This window comes from Tenrec ecaudatus, chromosome 17 (genome assembly GCF_050624435.1).
Source record: "Tenrec ecaudatus isolate mTenEca1 chromosome 17, mTenEca1.hap1, whole genome shotgun sequence".
Taxonomy (NCBI): Eukaryota; Metazoa; Chordata; class Mammalia; order Afrosoricida; family Tenrecidae; genus Tenrec; species Tenrec ecaudatus.
The window spans coordinates 53,583,387-53,605,802 of NC_134546.1; the positions used below are offsets into that span (position 1 = coordinate 53,583,387).

At 47.6% G+C, this 22,416-nt stretch overlaps 1 protein-coding gene across 12 annotated transcripts in view; it reads right to left on the bottom strand.

Annotated features, from left to right (window-relative positions):
* The window catches only part of PEAK1 (pseudopodium enriched atypical kinase 1), a 293,334-nt gene that overhangs the window by 54,229 nt on the left and 216,689 nt on the right, over window positions 1-22,416 (bottom strand). For all 12 annotated transcript variants that reach the window (XM_075535961.1, XM_075535949.1, XM_075535952.1 and 9 more), the window contains one exon: window positions 13,994-17,246. In XM_075535961.1, the coding sequence (XP_075392076.1) occupies window positions 13,994-17,130 (3,137 nt within the window). In that variant the 5' untranslated portion in view covers window positions 17,131-17,246. The remainder of the gene's footprint in view (window positions 1-13,993; window positions 17,247-22,416) is intronic.

A 22,416-nucleotide genomic window follows, 5' to 3' on the forward strand; every position in this document is an offset into this window, starting at 1 on the left:
TCCTGCGCTCAGGAGCGTGGGACACGTCCAACTGACTTAACGACCCCCCACTGAGCACAACAAATCACTTTGGGGTCTGTCTCTGCAGTCAGAGTCACTACTTGCAAAGTGGCCCTGGGAAAGTCAACCACCTCCCTCGCCCTCCGTTCCTTGCCCCAGCGATGGGGAGGCTTCACTGTCGGGAGTGCTGAGATGGCTGCAGGAGATGGAAAAAGAAAACCTAACAGGTTTTGGAAGGGAATGTAGGTCCAGCACGATGCAGACGGCGATATGGCGTTGTTCACAGACTTCAGATTCAAGATACAAACAAAAAGACAAAAGCAGACCCGACTCTCCAAAGACCCTCCGTTTGACTTCTCCACAATGGCACGTACCCCTAAGCAAGGCACTACGCTCTTCTGGAGTTGCACGAGGGGGAGTCCAAAAGTACTGCCAGACATCAGAGACCCCGATTAGACAAAGGTGCCAACGTGCCCACTGCAGTCCCTCGACAGAGCTCCCATCGAGGGCCCTCCAATGCTTTCAGAAGTTAGTGCTTCATCTCCCTAACCCTCCCCTGATGCACTTGGAGCTTCTCAATTTACATCCCGTCAAACTAACATCCCAAGGAACCCAAGAGACGTCTGACAAGGTCAGGTCAGGGCTGTAGGCAGGATGGGCTAAGATTTTCCAATGAAATTCTCCTAGGTGACCTTGGCCACCCTCCAGGGTGCCTCCAATGTGCATTACCTGCCCCAATTGAGGGGGAGGAGCGGGAGGAGGAGGAGGGCATGTTCCCACGATTGAGAAAATCTATCAAGATGACTTCTTGGGAATCCCCCCAAAACAGTGGCCATGACCTTCTGAGCTGATCACCTGCCTTGAATGTCAACTGGCCCAGCGGATCCCTTTGAAGCCACTGTTCTGATTGGGCCTTCGAAGCACCTGCAGGAGAGACCGAGACAAGCGTAGGACCGAGAGAACTTGTCCGCAGCCACCCACTAATCACAGAGATGTGTTTGCACGTTTTATTTGGAATAAGCCACGCATGGATGAGCTAGAGCCCTGGCACACTATTTTTGACATGCTCGCGGTATTGCTTCCCAGGAGGCAAAGGAATCGAAAGCTCTCTGCAGACCGCTCCCAACACAGGGCACAGGAGCATCACCCTTCTGCATCAGATGAAGCCAAAATTCACGGATTTCCTTAATGTAGGATTATTTACCAATTCAACCAGGACTTCATGAACTAGTCTGACTTTAGGACCAGTATGTCAGCCAGTGCAGACGTGCTCTTTAGAAATGCTGCCAGTCCAGAAGCTTTCTGAAAGCAGAAGAACAACCATCAGGAGAGCAAGCGGCTGCTTGGAGCTTCCCCTCCCATCAGTGGCTTTTCTGTAGTAGACACAGGACTTGACCTTCAGGGAGGACATCTTTTCTAGTCATCACGCGGATGGCACAGGACTGAATGCCTTTGGCTCTCTTATGCGTAAGGTTGCTACGAGTTGAAGTCAACTTGCAGGCAAGGGACAGCAAGTGCTTGTATTTGCTTTCTTCACACTAGATGCAGACGCACGGACACACAGAACCCAACTCTGACTCCTTTGCTGGGAGTTGTCAAGTCAGTTCCAAAACGTGTGCAGAGTACACCAGCTTCCTAGAGTTTTCAAGCCCGTAATCTTTCAAAAGCAGCTAGACAGAGCTTTCCTCTCTCCTGCCCAAGGGCCCTGGGTGGGCTCAAACTGCCACTCTTTCGGCAAGTAGTTGAACATTTAACCGCATCCCCCAGAGATATGATGTGATTTCTTTAGCCAGTCCCAAACCTGTCCAGGTGTCTGACTATGGTGGCTATTGGCACTGTTTAAGTGTGCCAGACAACAATAGAGCAGGTCTTCAAGCTCGGTCCTGGGGCTGGACATTTACAGGGGACAGGGAGTCAAGATTTGGGACTTTGCAGGCTATATGGCATCTGTCACAAGGACCCAAAGCTGCTGTCATCGTACACCAATGGCCACAGACAACACAGAAAGGAATGAGCTTTGTGCTGCTCCCATAAATTCATCTACAAAAACAGGCTACAGGTTGGTTTGGCTCACAAATTATAGTCTGGCAACTCCTAGTCTTGAACCCAGAATTGACCTTTGGATTATCAAGAAATACAGTTTAATCCCTACCAGGTCACCCATCCCTCCTTGCTACTGATTTTGGATCACTTATTGCTCCCCTGTCCCTGGATTGGTCAGCACCACCTCCTTGCCTCCCCTCCTCTGCTCCTGTGTCCTCCCCCCCCCCCCCCCGGAACCATTGGTCCTGTTGTTTTCTCCTCCAGACGATTCATCCAGTCTGTCTTATCTAGATAGATCTGTAGAGATAATAATAAGCACCAAAAATCAAGCCATAGCAAGATAGGCAATGAGTGAGAATACAGCTATGACAACAAAAAAGGAAACCAATTACCCATAGAAGAATAAATTAATTAAAAGAAAAAAATTTTAAAAGAAAGAAAAACCTATAAATAGACCAAGGTCTGATATTTGATCTCTAGGTATGACCTTCAGTGAGGTCCAATGGGGTACCATGCTCTGGCCCCAGAGTCTGTCCTTTGTACTCCCTCGGGGGCTCCCTGCTCTGCTCCCATAGTTGCTCTGCCACATGCTTTTAGTGTGTTGCCTTGGTGTCACAGGGTCAGTCTGGGCCAGTCCTGACCCTGAGTCTCCAGTGTTGTCCTCCTTAGGGCCCTGGGCCATCAAGGGTCGGTGTGTCTCATAGTGGGATTAGCTATATTGTCCACTCTGTCCATTGGCTGTTCAGAGCGGGGATATCGTCCTCCAGGCCTGATGGACCAGGATGTGCTCCACTCTCTCTTCCTCTCCCTTCTTTGCTCTCATTTGCTGATCAAACATGCTCCTCTCCCCTAGCTGCAGCTTCAGTGCCGTCCTCTCAAGTAAATTCTTCTGGGGTGAGGGGCATATATTATAGGTTTAGTACTAAGGCAGCAGATGGACATTGGGACTCTACTCAAGCACTTACTCAATGTAAGAACACGTTGTTTTATTAAATTGGAATTTTAGGATGCACACCTTCCCGACACGATTGCGGAAAAAAATGTGTGCATAAGCAAATGTGGTGAAGAAAGCTGACGATGCCCGGCTATCAAAAGATATAGTGCCTGGGGTCTTAAAGGCTTGAAGATAAACAAATGGCCATCTAGCTGAGAAGCATCAAAGTCCACATGGAAGAAGCACACCAGCCTGTCTGACCACAAGGTGCAGAAGGGACCACATATCAGATATTAAAGAACTAAAAATCATATCAATGGGTGTCCACCTCCCTGATATGATCAATGAAGACAACCATGTGATAAGAAAATGTGGTGAAGAAAGCTGATGGTGCCCAGCTATCAAAAGATATAGCATCTGGGGTCTTAAAGGCTCGAAGATAAACAAGTGGCCATCTAGCTCAGAAGCAACAAAGCCCACATGGAAGAAACACACCAGCCTGTGTGACCACGAGCTGTCAAAGGGATCAGGTATAAAGCATCAAGGAACAAAAAATCATATCATTGAAAATGTGGGTGAGTGCAGAGTGGAGACTCAAAGCCCATTGGTAGCCAACAGGATAACTCCTTACTGAAGGATTGTGGGGAGGAGATGAGCCAGTCAGGGTACAGGATAGCAACAATGAAACATATAACTTTCCTCTAGTTCTTAAAATACTTCCTCCCCCCCCAACTATCATGATCCCAATTCTACCTTACAAATGGGGCTAGACCAGAGGACGTATATAGGCACAGAAAGCAACTGGGAACACAGAGAATCCAGGACAGATGATTCCTGCAGGACCAGTGGTGAGAGTGACGATGCCTAGAGGGTGGAGAGAATGTGGGGTAGAAAGGGAGAACTGATTATGAGAATCTACGTATAGCCTCCTCCCTGGTGGATCGACAGCAGAGAAGGCGGGGGGAGACATCGGACAGTGTAACATATGACAAAATAATAATAATTTATGAATGATGAAGGGTTCATGAGGTAGGGGGTTGTGGGGAGGGAGGGGGAAATGAGCAGCAGATATTAAGCGCTCAAGTAGAAGGCAAATGTTTTGAGCATGATGATGGCAACAAATGTACATATGTGCTTGACACAATGGATGTATGTGTAGATTGTGATAGGAATTGTATGAGCCCCCAATAAAATGATTAAAAAAAGAAAGAAATATAGTTTAGTCTGAAGGACTTCTAAGAAGATCAATATGGCCTTGGCAGGGCAAAGGCAAGTTGTACACACACACACACACACACACACACACACACACACACACACACACACACACACACACACACACACACAGAGTTCCTAAGGGAGCACAGGTGCGTCAGATCGAATATCCCTATCCAAACCAGAAGTGTGCCTTGGATAGAATAGTCTGGATAGAATCCCAGCTGTTCCGGGCAGACCTGGCTTTCTGAGACGTCTCTGGGTCTCCCAAGTACATTTCACTGTGTTAGTATGGAGGAGTACATGCTAACTAAGACTTGGTCAGGGTTAGAGGGGCTAAGTAATACACTTGGCTCGAGAGGAGGTTGTCAAAATAAAAACAAAGCAGTAGCTTCTAAGTGGATCTGCTGGGCCAGTTAACTTTCAGGCAGAGAGAGGTCAGCTCAGAAAGTTAGGCCAGTTGATTTTTGGGATCCCAAAGTGGTCATCGTGGTAGATTTCTTGAAAGACACAAACTACCATGACGCATTGTGTGGCAGTTCGATTTTATGTCAACTTGGCAACTATGTGAAAGTATGAGGGTGGAGTCACACAGGACTGGCTGCAGTTTTGGATGCAGGGTGGGAGGGAAAGGGTGGAAACAGGACGCCACCTACTAGCTTGAGCACCTGGAGGGATGATGAGAACTTGATCATGTCAACACTGCAGCTGTAACAGAATTATAGGGGAAAACCAAGCGTTCTTTAAAGAAACAAAATTTCATTTGAAATATGTTTGACGTTTAAATGGTGGCCAGTTGCACGCAAGTAATAAATCCAGAGAAGAGGTCAGGGAGGGAAATATCAACTTAGGAATCATCAAAATATATGAGAGGGCTTCAAACAGTTCAAGGAAACATTCTGTTTTTAAACCAAATTTTCCATGAACTTTCAGGTTTTCAAACTGGCATTTAAAATCGTGGCACCTTATGATGTGTGGGCAAAGATCAGCCACTAAGAGTTAATGAACCACTTTTTTTTAATGAACCACTTTTAGAATATGACTGTAATTAAAAAATTAAGCCTATCATTTTGATATAAAATCAATTATTTACAAACAAATGATGTTTGGAATTTGCAGAAAGAAAACAGCTGTCCAAGTGGAGTTGGAGGTAAGTGGGGTCACTGTACTGGTCTTGTCTGTTGTGGAGTCAGTTCTGACTCACAGCAACCAGATTGGACAGAGAGTTCCCTAGGCTGTAATCTTTTTAAAGACAGTTTTATCGACATATAATTCAGGTGCTATACAACTTAATGGTTTAAATATATCAAGAGTTGTATAATCACTACTACAATTTTAGAACATTTTCTTTATTCTTTTACCCATTATTATTAGCTCTTGATTATCTCCTAACCCCACCTGCCATACCCCTAAGGAACTATTCATCTAGTTAGTGTCTCTAGCTATTTACCTACCCTGGATTTCATACAGAGAAAATAACACACAAAATTAAACACAGAAAAGAATCTAAGAAAAAGCAGAATAGAAACTAGAACAAATTAAAAATAGGTCAAAAGGGAAAACAAATGATATGTTAAATGTTAACCTAAACGTACCTACAGTAATCCATTTTCCAATGCACTCTATCTGAGGACGAGACTATTGGGGATTCCATGGAAGCTTAACCCGAGTGACGGGCTTTCACGTCAACCAACCCCTTCCGTGAAGTGTGAAGTGCGTGCTCAGCATTCAAGCACTAATGCGGCGATCACCTCCTCTGATAGGGGACTTCGTTATGTTAAATTCTTGGGTCACATGGGCTGATGTGATCCTTCCCTTGGACTTAGCGGACACATCACTTAGATGACTGCTGGTTTTAAGACAGCCTGTAAGAGCTCAGACGCTAGTCTGTGTGACAGAGACTCTACTTTCTATGGGAGCAGATTACCGCTGGTGACTGTGAACTGCTGACCTGTTGGTTAGCACCTGGTGTCACAACAGGTCTGGGCAAATCTAGCTAGTCAATGAGTCTATTTTTGTCAATATAAATAAATAACATTTTAAAAGATGGAATCCAAGGACAGGAGTATAAGTGAGGTACTCAGACAAGAAGGAAGCTAGAATGACTGGGGGCTCATTCATGAGCAAGAGGGTGAGTAAGATGACAGAGAGGTAATCAGATGGTCGCATGTGTACGGCCTTCCTTCAGTGTGGCGATGTGCATTGATACAGACTTAAGAAAAATCACTTGGCTATTCTTAGATTGCTTGGGCAAGACACTAAGCAACAATTATCTGAAGTTCTGGTTCCCTAAGTAGAGTTCCGTAAAGGGTTAACATTTCTCTCTCTCTCTCTCTCTCTCTCTCTCAGAAACACTGCCAATTACAGGAAACATAATTAACTGAGTTCTTCCTATGAGTTAGATGTTAATAGGAAAAAAAAGTGGCTGTCAGGTCAATTCTGATTTGTAATGATCCCATAGATGTCGGCGGAGAACTGTGCTCCCCAGGAAGTAGACAAGCATATCAACCATTTGTATCGTCTAGAGATTCTGTATTATTTCCAGACATTAGTTTGTCTTCAGAGTAGCTCTGTAAGGTGTTGTTGGGTGCTGACTCGTAGGGTCCCTGTGTACAACAGAACAACACCCTGCCCAGTCCTGCACTGCCCTCGTGATGGGTGTGATGTAGCAGTCGCTGTGTCAATCCACCGGTAATGGTCTTCTTCTTCACTGCCCTTCTACTTTACCAAACACGATGCACTCCTCCCCGCCCCGCACCCCCCACTGACTAGTCTCTACTGATAAGGAGCCCTGGTGATGTAGTGGTTTCTAGTTGGGCTGCTGACCACAAGGTCAGCAGTTCAAAACCCCCAGGTGATCCGAGGAAGGTCCTCCGAGGGAGAAAGATGAGGCTATCTACTCCCATAGTTAGTCTCGGAGACTCACTGGGACAGTTTACTCTCCCCTGTAGGGTCTCGGTATCGACCTGATGGCTGTACAGTTTTTTGAGTCCCTTCTGGTAACGTCCAAAGGACATGAGACCAAGTCTCACCTTTCTCGCTCAAAAGGAGCAATCTGACGGTACTTCTTCCAAGACAGGTGAGTAACATCCTTGCTCTTCAAAACGGTAAAGCGGTCTTGGGCAGCAGATTTACTCAGGACAGGGAGGCAGTAGTAGTATTTTTCATGATGTAACCCGGTGTCCTGTGCTATGGACACCAAAGATTTGCAGCGACTCTAAGGGAGATTAGTGCTTAAAAGTGACAGCTGAGATATTGCCCACTGAGCACAGACCAGACTAATCACCAACCTAACGGCTCTTGATCCAAACTAGCCAGACAGGAATGACAGTTATGAATCAATTCCTGAGCCAACATTTGACCCCCTAGAAACATCAGAAACATCTTCAGTACTACTGCCTGATAGGTGAAGGGAAAAAAAACCCAAAAACCCAGGAACAGAAGCATGCTATTTTCTGGCTTAAAGACGGGTTCCTCTCCAGAGCCAACAGGATACAGGTGAAGCATCTCAACACCACGAGACGCTCGTGATAGTCTCTCTCGGCAGTTTCATGATGTCCTGGTCTCGGGATTCCTTTGCACTGTTGAAAACTGAGAATGTGTTTAAAGGTCCGCTCTTGTTTCCATGGATTCTATCTACTGATATCCCTTTGATCAAAGATTAAAACCAAATTTTCTGTAATCATTTAATAATATCATTTCACTTAAAAAAATCTTTATCTGGCTTCATACCAGACATCAGCGTTTGCATTAAGTCTGCTGTGATAGATTGTTTTGATTGGAGTATATGAAACACCAAACCAACCAACCACCAACAAAACAAAAACCTAGTCTCACCCGTAGGTGGAGGAGGAGGGGCTCAGCTAATTGTGGGTGTTCTTCTGCGGGACTATCCCAGAACCTGGTAAGTGGCAGCTTCTTACAGATCGCTTGCAAGGTAGAATCTGAAAATATTCCAATGGCCATTCTGTATTCAGTTTCATGAAAATCCATTGGTCTGGCTTGTGCTCATGCATAAATTTGCAATAGAATTTCCTTCAGAAATTAGTGGTTCACTGAGTTAGTGCAGATTTTCCCGAATGTTGATGCATTGAATTACGTTTTATTTTAAAAAGCACTTTGATTCATACCATCAATCTCACTGCAATAACGTTTCAGTGAGAATGTGAGTCAGACAGTAATGCTACGGGTGTTCAGAGTCATCCACGTATGGGTTTATTACAAATGAAGCACATTTAAACATGTCTCTGGGATCTGTTGGCTGGCTGTAGAAAAGTTCTTGCAGTTGTCTGAGGGGACTTTTAAAAGTGTGTGGGGAAATTCCATGATCTTTTACGGCATGTTCCCGAGTGCTTTCTGAAGCGCAGCTGTCATCTCATGAGGTTGCCCTCAGGAAACAAGGTCCAATCCACACGGGGATTTGCTAGCCAATTCCATTCAAGTCACAGAGGTCAGGTTCAGCGGGGTACGACAACCATTTTTTTTGAACTGTAAAAGGGGTCATCGTGGTACATTTTCTCAAAAGACAAAGGACAATTAGGCGGCTTGTTAGGAAGAAGTTTCAAGAAAATGGAAAACTGCACTGGTGAGAACAGGGCCAGGAAAGATGCACCAAGAATTTACCTTCCATCACGAGAACGCACCCACTTATCCTCTGAGGACAGCAAGCGCTGTCGGCCGGAATCGCACGGGGAAGCGTTACCCCAACAACCCTCCATGTTGCCTCTCTAGACTTCTTTCTGCTCCCCTAAACCCAAGAACCAGATCTGAGCCCCCTGAGGATGCCTGAACTGGTATTGATAGGGTGTCAATTCAAAGAGCACAGATGGAAACTCCCCTTCCAGAGAGAATCTAGACTCAGATGACGCTCTGTCGAGAAGCGATAGCTTCACATTTTGATAGTGCCTGTGACTTTATAGCAAAACTTCTTGGCGTCCTTGTGTATTAGAAAGCTGTCATGGTCATGGATACAGCTTTTCAAAACAAAAACCAAAAAAACCCCCACATTTTGCTTGAAAGTTTGAATGATTAGCCACAGAGTGACAGCCGCCCTGCACCTATTCTTAAGAAAATAGCTGCCAAACAGCCACGTCTAAATAACCACAGTGTGCAAGTCAGGTGGGGCTAGCTCGGCTTTACAATCAAGCGATTTCCTAAAGGGGTTTCCCGAGAGAACCATGATGCTTTGGCACGCAGCTGAGGCACTCTACGTGCCCCTCCCATTTCATCCCACGGAATTTCCCAAGGACAGTTACACAGGGCGGAAATGGAAGTAACGTGCTGCTTCATCAGGGACATTCCTAAGGGAGAGGGGCCTATTGATTGATTGATTGATTGACTGACTGCGACAAGCACGTTGGGTGCGGTGGCTTTGATGGTGCTTCCATGCAGTCACCCACTGCTGTTTCTGCCCCATCGGTGGGAATGCTGTCCGATCAGTGAGAAAGACCAACGGTGACTTAGCAGTACGACCAAAGTAGTTTCGACCTGGCATGAGCCACACTCTACGACCACCAGTCTGCCCATCGCTCTTTCTTCTCCAGCCACATGTCCTGCTGCTGTGTGCCGCCATCCTCTTCCCTGTGGTCCCTTGCCTACCATGTCTTTCCCACTCAGCTGACAAACTCCTCTTTGTATCTTCAGATCAGGCTTGGATTTTGTTGTTGAGAAATGTGTTGTGTCTTGAGTCACTGACTTTAAGTATTTCTGTACCATTCTGCGAACACATGGTTTACGACAGTGGGGTTGAGGGGCCATGGGCGTTTGAATGAATTTAATTTGGATTGGTCAGGAGCCCTGGTGGCACAGATGGAGCATTGGATTGCTAATCAAAAGGCTGGTGGTTCAAACCCACCAGCAGCTCTTTGGGAGAAAGACAAGTGGTCTCCTTTGGTAAAGATTCCATTTCGGAAACCCTATGGGGCAGTTCTACTCTGCCCTGTACGGCTGTGATGTGTCAGAATCCACTCCGTGGCTGTGGGTGGTTTGGGTGTCTGGATTTGAGTTGGTGGTTTGAACCCACTTACGAGGCTCTGTGGGAGAAAGACCTGGTGGTCTCTAAGGATTACAATCTGCTGGGACAGCTTTCCTGTCACTTGGGATTGCTCTGAGCAGGATCAAGTTGACAGTGTCCTAAAACAATAGCAGGTGACAGATCCCCTACTACACCTTTTATATATTTTCTCACGAAATCCTTAAATCACGTATTTCTGTCCGGCAGTTATCAAAACAGCCACTGCATCCCGCAGGACTGGGCAGAGAGCTGAGGCAGACTGCACACCCTAGCCCAGTATTCTGACAATGTTATAATCCTGTCCACCTTTCACTCCAGAAGCTAACACTCCATTTGACATATCGGTGTGACATTTGATGGATGTCTTCTCAGTGGTCAAATAGATGGATTTACTGACAGTGCGGTCCGGAAAACCAGGCTCTCCTGAATTACTTCTCTCTCCCGGTGCCTGAGACCCAGCCTTCAGGGCAGGCTGGCTCATTCAGCACTCCCTACATCCAGGTTGGGTTTGGAATCTTCATTTACTTACGGCAGGAAAGCACATTTTCACCGCTTCCATCAGCACGTTTCCAGTCGTGGGATGTTAATTCAGTGATTACACTGCCATCAAGCCGGAAACACAAGCGCTGACATTTGACAGTAGTGCCTGGCCTCTCAAAACTGCTTTAAGTAAATACCAAGCGTGTAGCCATGGAAATGAGGTGATTTTTGGAAGAACAAATGCTGTCAACTTTTCAAAATGCTCATTTATATTTCAAATGTTTCTAATAGTAGAAAAGGAATAAGTGGACAACCAGTGAACATCTTCTACAGAGCCTGGGACACGGCAGAGCGTGAACATGCCCGTTCCTGTGTCTGTGAGGAAATTAAGTCCAGGCATCTCCTGCTATCTGCACGTTCACTTTACACAGCGCCCGGCCTTCGTGAAAGACCTCGGTGAGCTTCTCCCCTGTTCTTGCGTAAGGAAAGAACTCCAGAGAGGATTTTCCATTCTACAAAGACGGGAGAAAAGAGCAACGAGTGTTCAGCAAACTGCCCGATGGGCCCCGGATCCTATCCAGTAACACGTAGGCTCTAAAACAGCAGCACGGACATGCAGTGTTCCCCGAGACAGCTCAGGGGCTTCAGTGGCCTGATGCAAAGACAAGATCTGGGGGCTCTCTTTAAGGTGCGGGATGCTCCGTGGTTTTCCCACGTCAGTGAATGGTGACTGCTTCTTTGCTTTATACCATTGTGGCTTACGAAAGGCTTCGTGAATGTTCTTCTTTCCATCCGTGGGGGGTGCCTGTACTGTGGTTACTGCTTTACGCAGATGACAGCACAGAGTTTTAGGACGATTTTACGACCGGTCACATTCTCCACTCTGGACCAGCAGCATCAGCATCAGCGAGGAAATGGTTCTCAAACCAACCCCCGTGCCTGTGAGTCAATTCTGACTCAGAGGGACCCTGGTGGACGGAGCGGGGATTTCTGAGACCGCAACTCTTTTCAACTGCAGATAGCTTCTCATTCTTTGATGGAGCAGCTGGTGGCCTTGAACCACTGACCTTGCCTTTAGCAGCCCAATGCCTAATGCACTGTGTCACTAAGGCTCCTCAGGAACTAGTGAGGAATGCAGATCAATAGGCCTTGCCCCAGAATTTCTGTATCAGAAATTTGGGGGGTGGGGCAGGGGGAGCCATTGGTTTCAACCCGCCCTTCAGGTGATTGAGAGATTTTAAAATCTGAGCATCAGCGGAGCAGACTAATCATGTCATTTGGATTCATGGACATGATCTAAAGCGATCAATTTTGGAAATTATGGCTGGCCCGTGTAGAAGCAAATTTGTGAAAAAATAAATAAGCTGTCTTCTAAGAGGTGTGTCCTGCCAGAGGCCTGGGCAGCCCTCCCGCCCAGATACAGTCAAAGGAGAGTGGCTCATTCAATGGAAGAGAGGCCAAATGCTTCCTTGGTGCTGCCTTCCAGGATGTGGATAATACACCGCGGCCGTCCTTGATGATGAGTGCAGCCACTTATTGATCTGCACGCACTGTCTGCCATTGCCTGGGTGGTAGCTCCAACCATGTGCTGTTTAAGTGGCTCCTTTCCTCAATAAGATAGTAACCTGTGAGACACGTCTCTTAGTACTGGTGGAGTACAACATTCGATGATCCACATGCACTACCAATGACAAGACTGTTCTTTCCAGGAACATATTACCACTATTCTAGCTGCTTTTGCGATCAAATGGATTAAAGAATACAGGGAACTTGCTAACATCTTGACAACTACTTGGTGGGTGTGTAAAAGCTCACTTTAGTAAAGGCTATGTATATATATGTACAAAACGCCCTGGCATTTTGCTAGACAAGGTGAAGGCATTATGTGTTCACTTCATATTTATTTATAGTTTTTTCCAGACACACACTGGTCAGAGAGTCTGCCCCTTTTATCAGTCTTTGCTGGATAGAAGATCAGACGTGGTAGAGGTTTCCTCAAGTCAGGAAGGAGAAAGATCCAAAATGGGATGAGTGGTGCACTCAGGGCAGACCTTTGTGGAAAGGAATCGTCCCGACTGTCACAGATCTAGGATAATTGTTACTTGTTTGTACTGGCAGCTAATTCTGGCTATGATAAGAGTTGCAAAAGGAGAGCGTAGGCTTTCTAAACACGTGTTTCTGTGAATGAGGCTAAGTGAAGATGTAAGCAGTTTTGCTGGACTTTGGGTTCATGGACAATGACAAGCTGGGGAGTGAGTCCTGACTCTGACAGCGACCCGCTGTCAGGCGACGGCCCAAGGTGACCTCCCGAGAGTGTCAGCTTCCTTAGCTGGAGGCCACAGCGCATTACACAACCTGACAAAAATATCTGGGATGTTCTCTGCACAGTGTCTGACCAAGAGGAGGTGACCAAGAAAGAGTTATTAAAAGTACTGCGGAAAACCAACGCCCAGAGAATTGATGTCGGTATACATTGTGGAGTATACCATCTGAGTCTCAATCTCAATAGCTAACTTCTCCTCCTTCACCTGCATGTTCATCATCCCCCCACTTTTTCCTTACAAGGTGTCCTGGTGGCATAGTGGGTTACGTGTTACGGTGCTAACCCTCAAAGTCAGCAGTTTGAACCCACCACTTTCTCCAGGGGATAAAGATGAGGCTTTCTTCTCCCATAAGGATTTGCATAGAAACTCAAAGGGGGTAGTGCCTAGTCTGCCTACAGGGTTGCTATGAGTTGGAATTGACTTGATGGCAGTGGATTCGGCTTTGATTTTTTTTTTTTTACAAAATCAAAGCCATTGGGTAGAAGGATTGGACAGGAAAGGGCAACAGCAACCAACAAGCAAATGCTGGTAATGCACACCGAGAGAACACTTTGGTGAAAGCCAGAAAGAACCCCTCGAAAGGTTTTAATTCATCTCCACTGAGAGCAAGACAACCACCACCGTTCAGTCACTTGATTTTCCCCCTTGCTTATGCCACGTGGCATTCCAAAGTAACGAGGTATTTACTGCTATCAAGGTGTGATGGATTGGCTTTCCCATCTCAAAGCCCCTTTGCAGTCACCCGGATGCAGCAGCACGCTACTCTAGCTGAAGGTGCGGGGCCATAAACCTTGTTTAGTGCAATAAGATCATGCCAAAGACATTCTCACCTTGGAATGCAGTGATAAAGACAGATGATGGGCACAGTCCGCTCCTGACAAGCAAACGGGGCTCTTAGGCCCAGGTACAGCCACCTGAGCTCCCGAAAATGTGTTTTCAAGACAAAACCAAGCAAATGACACTCTGCCGGTTTATTTTACCTACCTGAGAATTTTTTTAGGGAGCAGTGTTGGCGAGGAGTGGCTCCTTTTCTTCTCTGACTCCTGGCGGAAAGCATCCTCTGGGCCGCCCTTGCCCATGACCGCTGTTGCATCGGCTCCGGGCTGGCTCTGCTCCACACTGAGCTGGCCTTGGGCAGGGTCGCACCTGTACAGGAAGACGATGGCTGGCTTCTCGCTGGACTCCGTTTTGGTTTCTGCGAACCAATGATGGCGCTGCACTGGCGGTGGGGGCAACATGTGGATGACCGTGCCGTCCAGGCCCACCAGCTTCCCCTTCTCTCGCTCTTTCTCCTTGTCGTCTTCCTCATCGGTTTTCCGGCGACGGAAGAAGCTTTTAAACGATATCCAGCGCTTTGGTTTTGCGTCGGCTGCCCGCCTGCTGCCTTCCGAGTATAAAACGGACTCGGCTTCCGTTGACCTGGTGGGGCTGGTTGGCTTGGTCCAGTTGGTGAAGTGCCTCTGCAGGAGGTTGCTTGCGTGGTACGGCGAGGAAGTGGAGCGTGGCGGCGGAAAGGGGGGTGCCGGCTCACTTTGGGCGTTCGCCACTAGTTTGGAGGGAGGGAGGGCGAGTGGCTTTGAGAGTGGGTCTTTCTGTGCTTTGGTCGGAGGGCTCTCTGTGCTCTGAGGGGGTTCCGCCTCACCACTGGGCTGAGACGTGAAGAGGGATTTGGGCCGGGCCGGGGTATTCTTGGCCACCTCGGCGTCTGGAGGGATGGCATAGAGCTCTTCCACGCTGCAGGCTTTGGGGCCAGATGGCGGCGTTTCTGGTGGAGACTGGGGAGGGTGGATAGAAGCCACAATCTGCGAGAGAACGGTGCTTGCGTTCTCCCTGCTGCTACTGCTGCTGCCGTTGGCCGGAGGCTCCTGAGGGTCCTCTGCTTTGGCTGCAGGTTCTGGGGTGGGTCTCGGGATCTTTGTTGGGGAACTGTGGCTAGAACTATAGCTTCTCTGTGGTGAGGATTGGCTTCGGCTGAGGCAGTTGTTAAACTCCTGGACCTTCTGGGCCACGGAGCCCCTCTGACCTTCTGTGCTGCTCGAAAACCCTTTTGCATGGGGGCATTCCGTGGGCTTGCAGGCGGTGCCGTCAGACCCTTGGCTTTCGTGTTCTATTTCTTCGTAAGTATGGCTTATGATACTCGCTGTCTTTTCCTTCGCCGAGAGCTCGCCGCTGGTTCCCAGGAAACTTTTGTAGATGGCCAGATTGTCATACGCGTTGGGATTGATTACAATGGGAACTTTGATGGCGTTCTTGGAACTCCGAGCGTACGTGGGCTCGTCATGGATGATAATGGGAAAAGGGGGCATGCCAGCATTGTTGTAACTGTTAAACTTTATTTCCGATAAATTGGGTGACTTTACAGGGATGGTTCTGGAGGAAATGTTGGTAGCTGTCGGCGAAGTGGGTGCTGATTTGTGACACGCTTTCCTGGGCGGGATATTTGGTCCAGTTCCGGCACTTGTTAATTCCACCTTGGGTATCTTTTGGCGTGGACTGGTACTGGAAGTCCATACTTCCTGGTATCGGATTGCACTGGATTTTTGGAAGTGGGCACTTCTTTGTCCTGGTGTCAACGCTGGTGATGTCGCCGGAGAGTTTGGGGTGGAGGACGAGCCTTTCGCCCTCGGTTTGTTGGCAGGCCCCTCCAGGTGCTCACTGGCCATGGCTGCTGACACGTCCACGACAGTGTAGGGCTTGCACAGTGGCTGCTCCAAGTTCACCACTCGGTAGGGCTTCGCTTGCTCTTCCACAGGCACCAGGCTGATGGTGACTGCCTGCCCGGCGATGTCCGTGGACGCTTTGCTCTCTGGCCTCTCCATCTGTACTGCGATCTTGCCAGCCCTCTCTTCCAGGCGGACGGCCAGGACTGCTTTGTGTGTCTCTGGGGCCCCCGTGGAGCCCTTGGAAGCTTGAGGTGCATCCTCCTGATCATTAGCAGAGACACTCTCACAACTGGGTTCCGTTTCCTTCATGTTCTTAGCACCATCGCCCTGGCTACCAGGGGACGACACGCCCCCATGGCAAATCTTCTGGGATAAACTACTGGCTGTCTCGGAGCGTGACTCTTCTGTTAAGGATGAGTCTGGGGATGTGGAGTCGGATGACACCGTGCTCTGAAGGCTTCCGGGGCCATAGGAGACCACCGAATTCTCTTCATAACCGTTCAGGATTTCGTCATAGCTGTCGTCATAGTCCACGGCGCAGATCCTCTGCAGGGACTTATTTCGCAGGGGGACGGTGTTCCACTTTTTGCCCACAAAGAAGCGGACGGGAGACAGCGTGTTCGCCCTGAAGTTGGCAAAGCGAGGCTGCCCTCGCATGCGGATCTCCATGGCCAGCAGCTCCTCGTCACTCTCGTCCCAGCTCTCGTGCTCCGCCCCCGCGGTCCCGGAAAGCACATCGCCCTCACTGTCCTCCTCACTGGACAGCGCTGGGTAGCAGAAGCGGCCCCCTTCGTTACTGATCACTTCCGCGCCCCCGCTCAGAACCACCCGCTTCCCCCGAGGGTCCTTGACCGTGCCCATCAGGCAGCTGGGCGGAAGCTTCCTCTCCAGCGACCGTTTGTAGCAATTGTTGATTCTCCCCAAGAACGTTTCCCTCGAGTCCGCGTCATTTCCCCCGAGAGCAGGAGTGCCGTCTAAGCCGGCTATCTCCTTGAGCACGTCCGTCAGTCCGTTATTGTTATCTGCGACCTTCTTTGCGCTGTCCTGGCGGCTGTACGGCTTCGGGACATGGCCGAATCCTTCGAGAGTCTCTTCGTTGTTATTGTTCAGGGGTTTCGGAGTCAAGGCCGTCCGGTTCCGATTCCATCCGATGACGACGACGGGTCTGTTCTCACAGTGTTCCTGGATGCTGAGCTCAGCGCCCGCACTCGGCCCCTCGGCCACCATCATCGTGGGCTTCACAGCGATGGTGGGCTTCTTGGCCACGGGGGGCCGGAAGCTGCCGGTGTTCCTGGCGCGGTGGTTGTTACTGTGGTTGGCATTGGTTCTCACGCCGCCATGGGTGAGGGCAGCCTTCTCGGTGTCTGCGGGCAGCTGGTGCAAGCTTTTGGGCTTGAAGCAGTTTTTGCATTCGCCGGGTTTCCAAACGTGTTCAGTGAAGGTGTTACAAGCAGACATCTTTTGACGGAGAGGACTTCACAGGCAGGGCTTCTTAACTCGGTGCATGGCAGACTGTCCGTCCTTTAGTTTCTGTTTCCCTCCTGCGTCACAGCCGCTCTTGGAGTGTGATGGATCTATGGGGGCGGGGAGGAGAAAAATCACCATGTTAAAGGGGCTGCGATGATCATGATGAGAGACCTGGGGAGAGAGGTGGTTCTAGACTTTAAGCCTTTCCTTCAATTCAATGGGAAATTAACTGACAGAGAAACTAATTTGGACAGTCCCAAATCTCCCTTTACACAATCAGCAGTTTGGGAAGTTTGCTTTTTAACCCTCATCTTCTGCAGTCTCATGCAATCATTTATCTTTTACTTGCCATCTCCACGGCGATGAGGAGACGATGCTGCTGGCCTCCTCTCCTTGCACACAGCTCTCTCTGCTCTCTAACCCACCGACCTCTGACCCCTCTTAGTTTGCTGCAGGTTCCTCTTCACCTGCCCTTTAATTTTCAGATTTCGCACAGACTCCTCAAACTCAAGGCTAATTCAAAATGCAATGTACAGCGAATTTCTCCTGGCGACCCCTGTTCTCAACTCTGAGTCATGGAGCCCCTCTCACCAGGCCTCCTTCACCCACGAGGCCACCTTCTTCCTCCCCTTCGTTTCAGGCCACGTCACGACCGTTCATCTAGGTGACTGAGCTTCAACATTCAGATCATTGTGAAACCCCTCCTTTCCACTTCTAACTTACATCTTACCAACACCCCCAATTCTCGGTGACACCCAGGCCGATTCCGGCACACAGGGCCCAGTACCACAGTCTGGTCAAGTCTGTCTCCTGTTTTCCTCTGGGACCCACCACTGCCATGACCACAGATTGCTAGCTGTTGTGCCAGGACGCACCTTCTCTTGCCTGGATTACTGCAACGGACTTCCAGGCCTAGACTCCTCCCACCCGAATCCACCCTCCGCATCCTTGTTGCTCAACAGCGTGGTCCTCGGATGAGAAAAAGCAGATTTCACTGCTCTGTATCAAGAGCAGATTTAACTTTCTAAAATGCGACTATCATCTTATTTACCTCGGGTGAATGTTTTCCTGTGGCTCAGTCTAACCTAATTCAGTGATTCCCAATATCAGCGTGGCAACTGGGAGTTCTAGATAAATCAGAACCACATGGGAAACCAACCAACATGGGCCCTATGTAGTGCAAACCACTTGTGCACTACCAAAGGTGGGTTGGATCCACCCAGGGGTGCCCTGGAAGAAGGGCCGAGAGCTGCGCTTCCCTCAAGATTACAGCAACAGCGCAAACAACTCCACGAAGCAGGTCTCCTCTGTGCACACGTGGCCATCATGAGTCAGAAGGGATTGGATGGCAGCAGGTTTGGTTTTGAGGGAGCGGCCCGAGAACTCCATTACTGATCTCTTGGAGACCGGTCTGGGAAAAGGTGTTTTAAACAAGCGATCAGGCTAAAGTCTAGGTGCAGTGAGGAACGTCTGCATTATAGGCAGAAATCCAAGCCTCTTAGCGTTACACACTTGTAACCTTATGTTCTGGAAAATGAACGACTCTTCAAATGCAAACTCCACTGCCACCGAATGGGTTCTGACTCATATTGACTTTACAGGACAGAGCAGAACTGCCCTTTGGGGTTTCTGAGACTTCAAATCTTTACGGGCGTGGACAGCCTCATCTTCCTCCTGTGGAGCACCTGGCGCACTCAAACAGCTGACCCTGTGGTCAGCAGCTCAGAGAGAAGCCCACTATGCTACATACAGGCCTCCTTCCACAACTCTCAGCATACTCAAAATCCCTTTGGACTATGCAGTTCGCCTCAAATGACCAAAGCCCTTTAGACACCTACCTATGACCAAGAACATCAATGATCAAGAACTACCTGTTTCCCCACTGGGTTTCAAAGCCCTTCATGGCACAGGCTCTACCTTACTCCCTTCTGAACGACTGCCAGAAGGAGCTGAATGGACACTGGGTGGTTAAATGTGCTGGTTTTAAGGTTCAAGAGAACACCTGTTCCCACAGAACACCACTCCTCTTAGGTGACAGAAAAAATTATTTTCATGGCTGGGAAGTTCAACTCCTTTATGCGAAATGAAAGTACCAGGATCTTTGCTTTGGTCAGAACCATAACCTTTTCACCAAGTTTCAGCATGCGTCTGAGAAAGGAACATTTTCTTCAGCTAATCCACTCAATGCTAAGGCCCACTGAAACAATGCTTGTAAAGTACTCTGCTTTCGTGGGCCAAGGGCACACTTACAGACCAAAGACGTTCAAAGACTCTGTAGCTAAAATCTGAATTCACTCTTTGCTGCACACCACTGGAGGGCTCTTTTCAAGGTTCCAAGGCATTCTTCAAGTATTTGTTGGAAAACACACATTTACTATTTCAGGTATTTTTACGGTTGTATCCTTCAGCTGACAAAGTGATTGCCTGCTGGTCTGAGGCTGAGACTTTGTGAACAAGGTGAGAGTGGCATAAAATTAGGTTGAAAAGGAGACTCACAGGGCCTTTTAGGCGCTGAAAGATTATAGTTTATCCTAAAAGCGGTGGGAAATCACTAGGGTGTTTGCAGGGGAAACAATCCAATTTGCATTTCAAAGATTTCTTTCACCCAAACACAAGAAAGATGTAGGTGTCAATTGAACAAAAATAGACGCAAACTCTAAAATCTACATCAGAAAAAACGATGGAATACTGACAAAGATATACATAATACAGAGATCGTGTTCATGGGTTCCAATCCAGACTCACTGCCAGTCCATCTAGTCGGTCTGGCGTCCGAGGGACCCGTAGGACAGGCAGAACCGCCCCTGTGGGATTCTGAGACTGTCGCTCTTTAAGAGGGTAGAAAACTGAGACTTTCTCCTGAGGAGTTCCCCGTGGTTGCAAACCGCTGATGTCGGAGTTAGCATAACCACTATGCCACCAAGGCTCCGGTGCTCATGGATTAGAAGACTCACTATTGCAAACAACTCAGTTCTTCCCGAATTGCTCTAGCGTGAATGTAATTCCAGTCAAAATCCAAGCAGGGATTTATTTATTTTAATAAAAGAAACTAACACCAGGGGGCAAGTGAACTGCAGCCTGCAGGCCCAGTCTCACGTGCGGGACACTCTAAAGCCACTAATCGGAGCCAGCCCGATGGTCAGCAGGGCCATGACCGAACAACAACAAACTCAGGGGGAGCTTAATAAATAAATAAATGGCCAGGGGAAAAAAATCAATAGAAGAATAATGCTTTATGACCAGTGAAAATGATATGACATTCAAATTTCAGTGTCCATAAGTAGGGATCCATTGGAACGCAGCCACGCTCATTGGCGGTCTGCGGTGGCTTCGTGCCGCTTTCTTATACACTAACTACCCACTGCTGTGTTTTGACGGCCATGCATCTCACCTACCTGAAAAGCCATGTTTCCCAAGATAAAGGACATAAAACTTTCATTACAGAAGAGATGGATATTTGCAATACATTCTGATGAAAGGAAATACTCTGAATCCCAATTAAGCGAACTGTAATCCTTTTTCCCAGAAAAAGAGTCTCATGCTTCTCACATTACTCTGAAAGATTGTATTTTGATTTTGATGAAAAGATGGGTGACAGACACAGTGCCCACAGACTACCGCTGGTGTGGCCGACACTGCCTGCAATCTTTACCAGTGGGCACTAGACAGCTGCTGCCCCCGACACAGGTCAACGGAACAGAAGACAGTCCTGAAACAGACCCACTCAAACACTGTCAACTTACTGTACATACTTGTGTATATGCCGAGTTTTTCTGCACACTTTAAATGCAGTGTTTGTGGTAAAATTAGGCGCCTCAGTTGACATTCAGGTCGGCTTATGCTAGAGTATATAGGGAAACGATCTTTGGCAAGGTGAAAAATATATTCTGCTCAACCATGTGTTGGGACAACCAGCTAGCCATTAAAAAAAAAGAAAGAAAGAAACTTGACCCACGCCTCATGCTATACATACAGCTTAACTCAAAATGAATCACAGACTCAAGAATGAACTGTAAAATTATAACCTTTTTAAAGAGTTAGAAGAAAATCTTTGCGTTGTTAACGTAGGTAGGTAAAGAGTTCTTTGGTACATTAGAATCATGACCCAGAAAAGATAAGTAATCTGACAACTTGGACTTCAGCAAAATGAAGAGCATCAGCCCTGTCAAAGCCATTGAAGAGAGTGAAAAGACAAGTCACAGACTGGAGAAGAGTAATAACTCTCAATATACAACAACAACAAAATAAATAAGCCCACTTAAAAAATAGGCAGACTCGATCAGATTCTTTACTAAGGAGATGTGAAGTGTATATACGTGAAAAGATGATTAAATGCAATTAGTCATTATGGAAATGCAAATTAAACTAGAATGAACCACTACTACTACACCACAGCTATTAGGATTCTCACTGCTACTGAGTCGATTCTGATTCACAGTGAACCCACAGGACAGGGTCGAACTGCCCCGTGGGTTTCTGAGATTGTAAATCTTTACGGGAGTAGGAAGCCTCATCTTTCGCCCACAGAGTGACTGGTAGCTTTGAACTGCTGACCTTGCAACTGTTGGAGGAGACATTATGAGTCCAAATTTTCTCAGCCTGTATATAGACAGTTGTCTATAGGAGCCTGGAACACAAACGATAATTCTGCAGGCCTCATCTATTTGAGAATTACTAGTGTTGATTCATTTAGGTCAAGTGAAAATACAAGGGGAAGTCAGAAAGTATTGCTATGAAAGAGGAACCTTTATTAAACAAAAGAAGCCCAAGGGTAAAGTTCCTGGCTTTTGGCATATCCTTCACCTAGCTTTGTATACGTTTGCAGGCAAGGTTTCTGTATCTCTAACTCTTCCGGGAAGAACTCTGCTCTTCCATTTATACCACGTCCAAGTAGCAATTTTGGCATCTTGAGGGACTTAAATTGGGTACCTTTGAATATTCTTTGAGTTTGAGGAACAAAAAAGATGCCTGGAAGGGCAAGATCAGCGGTGTGCAGGTAGGATGGGGCAAGCTTTCTCTTCTCACAGGACCACCTTTCTACATTCAGAGAATGCGCAGGGACAGTGCTTCAATGGGGAGGGGGTACTTCGTTCAAGTTTCCTGACCTTTCCCTCATCAATGCCATTTTCAATCTTCTTAAAACATTTTTTATTAAAAATCATTTTATTGGGGGCTCATACAACTCTTATCACAGTCCATATATACATCCATTGTGTCAAGCACACTTGTACATTTGTTGCCCTCATCATTCTCACAAACGTTATCTTAATAATCCCC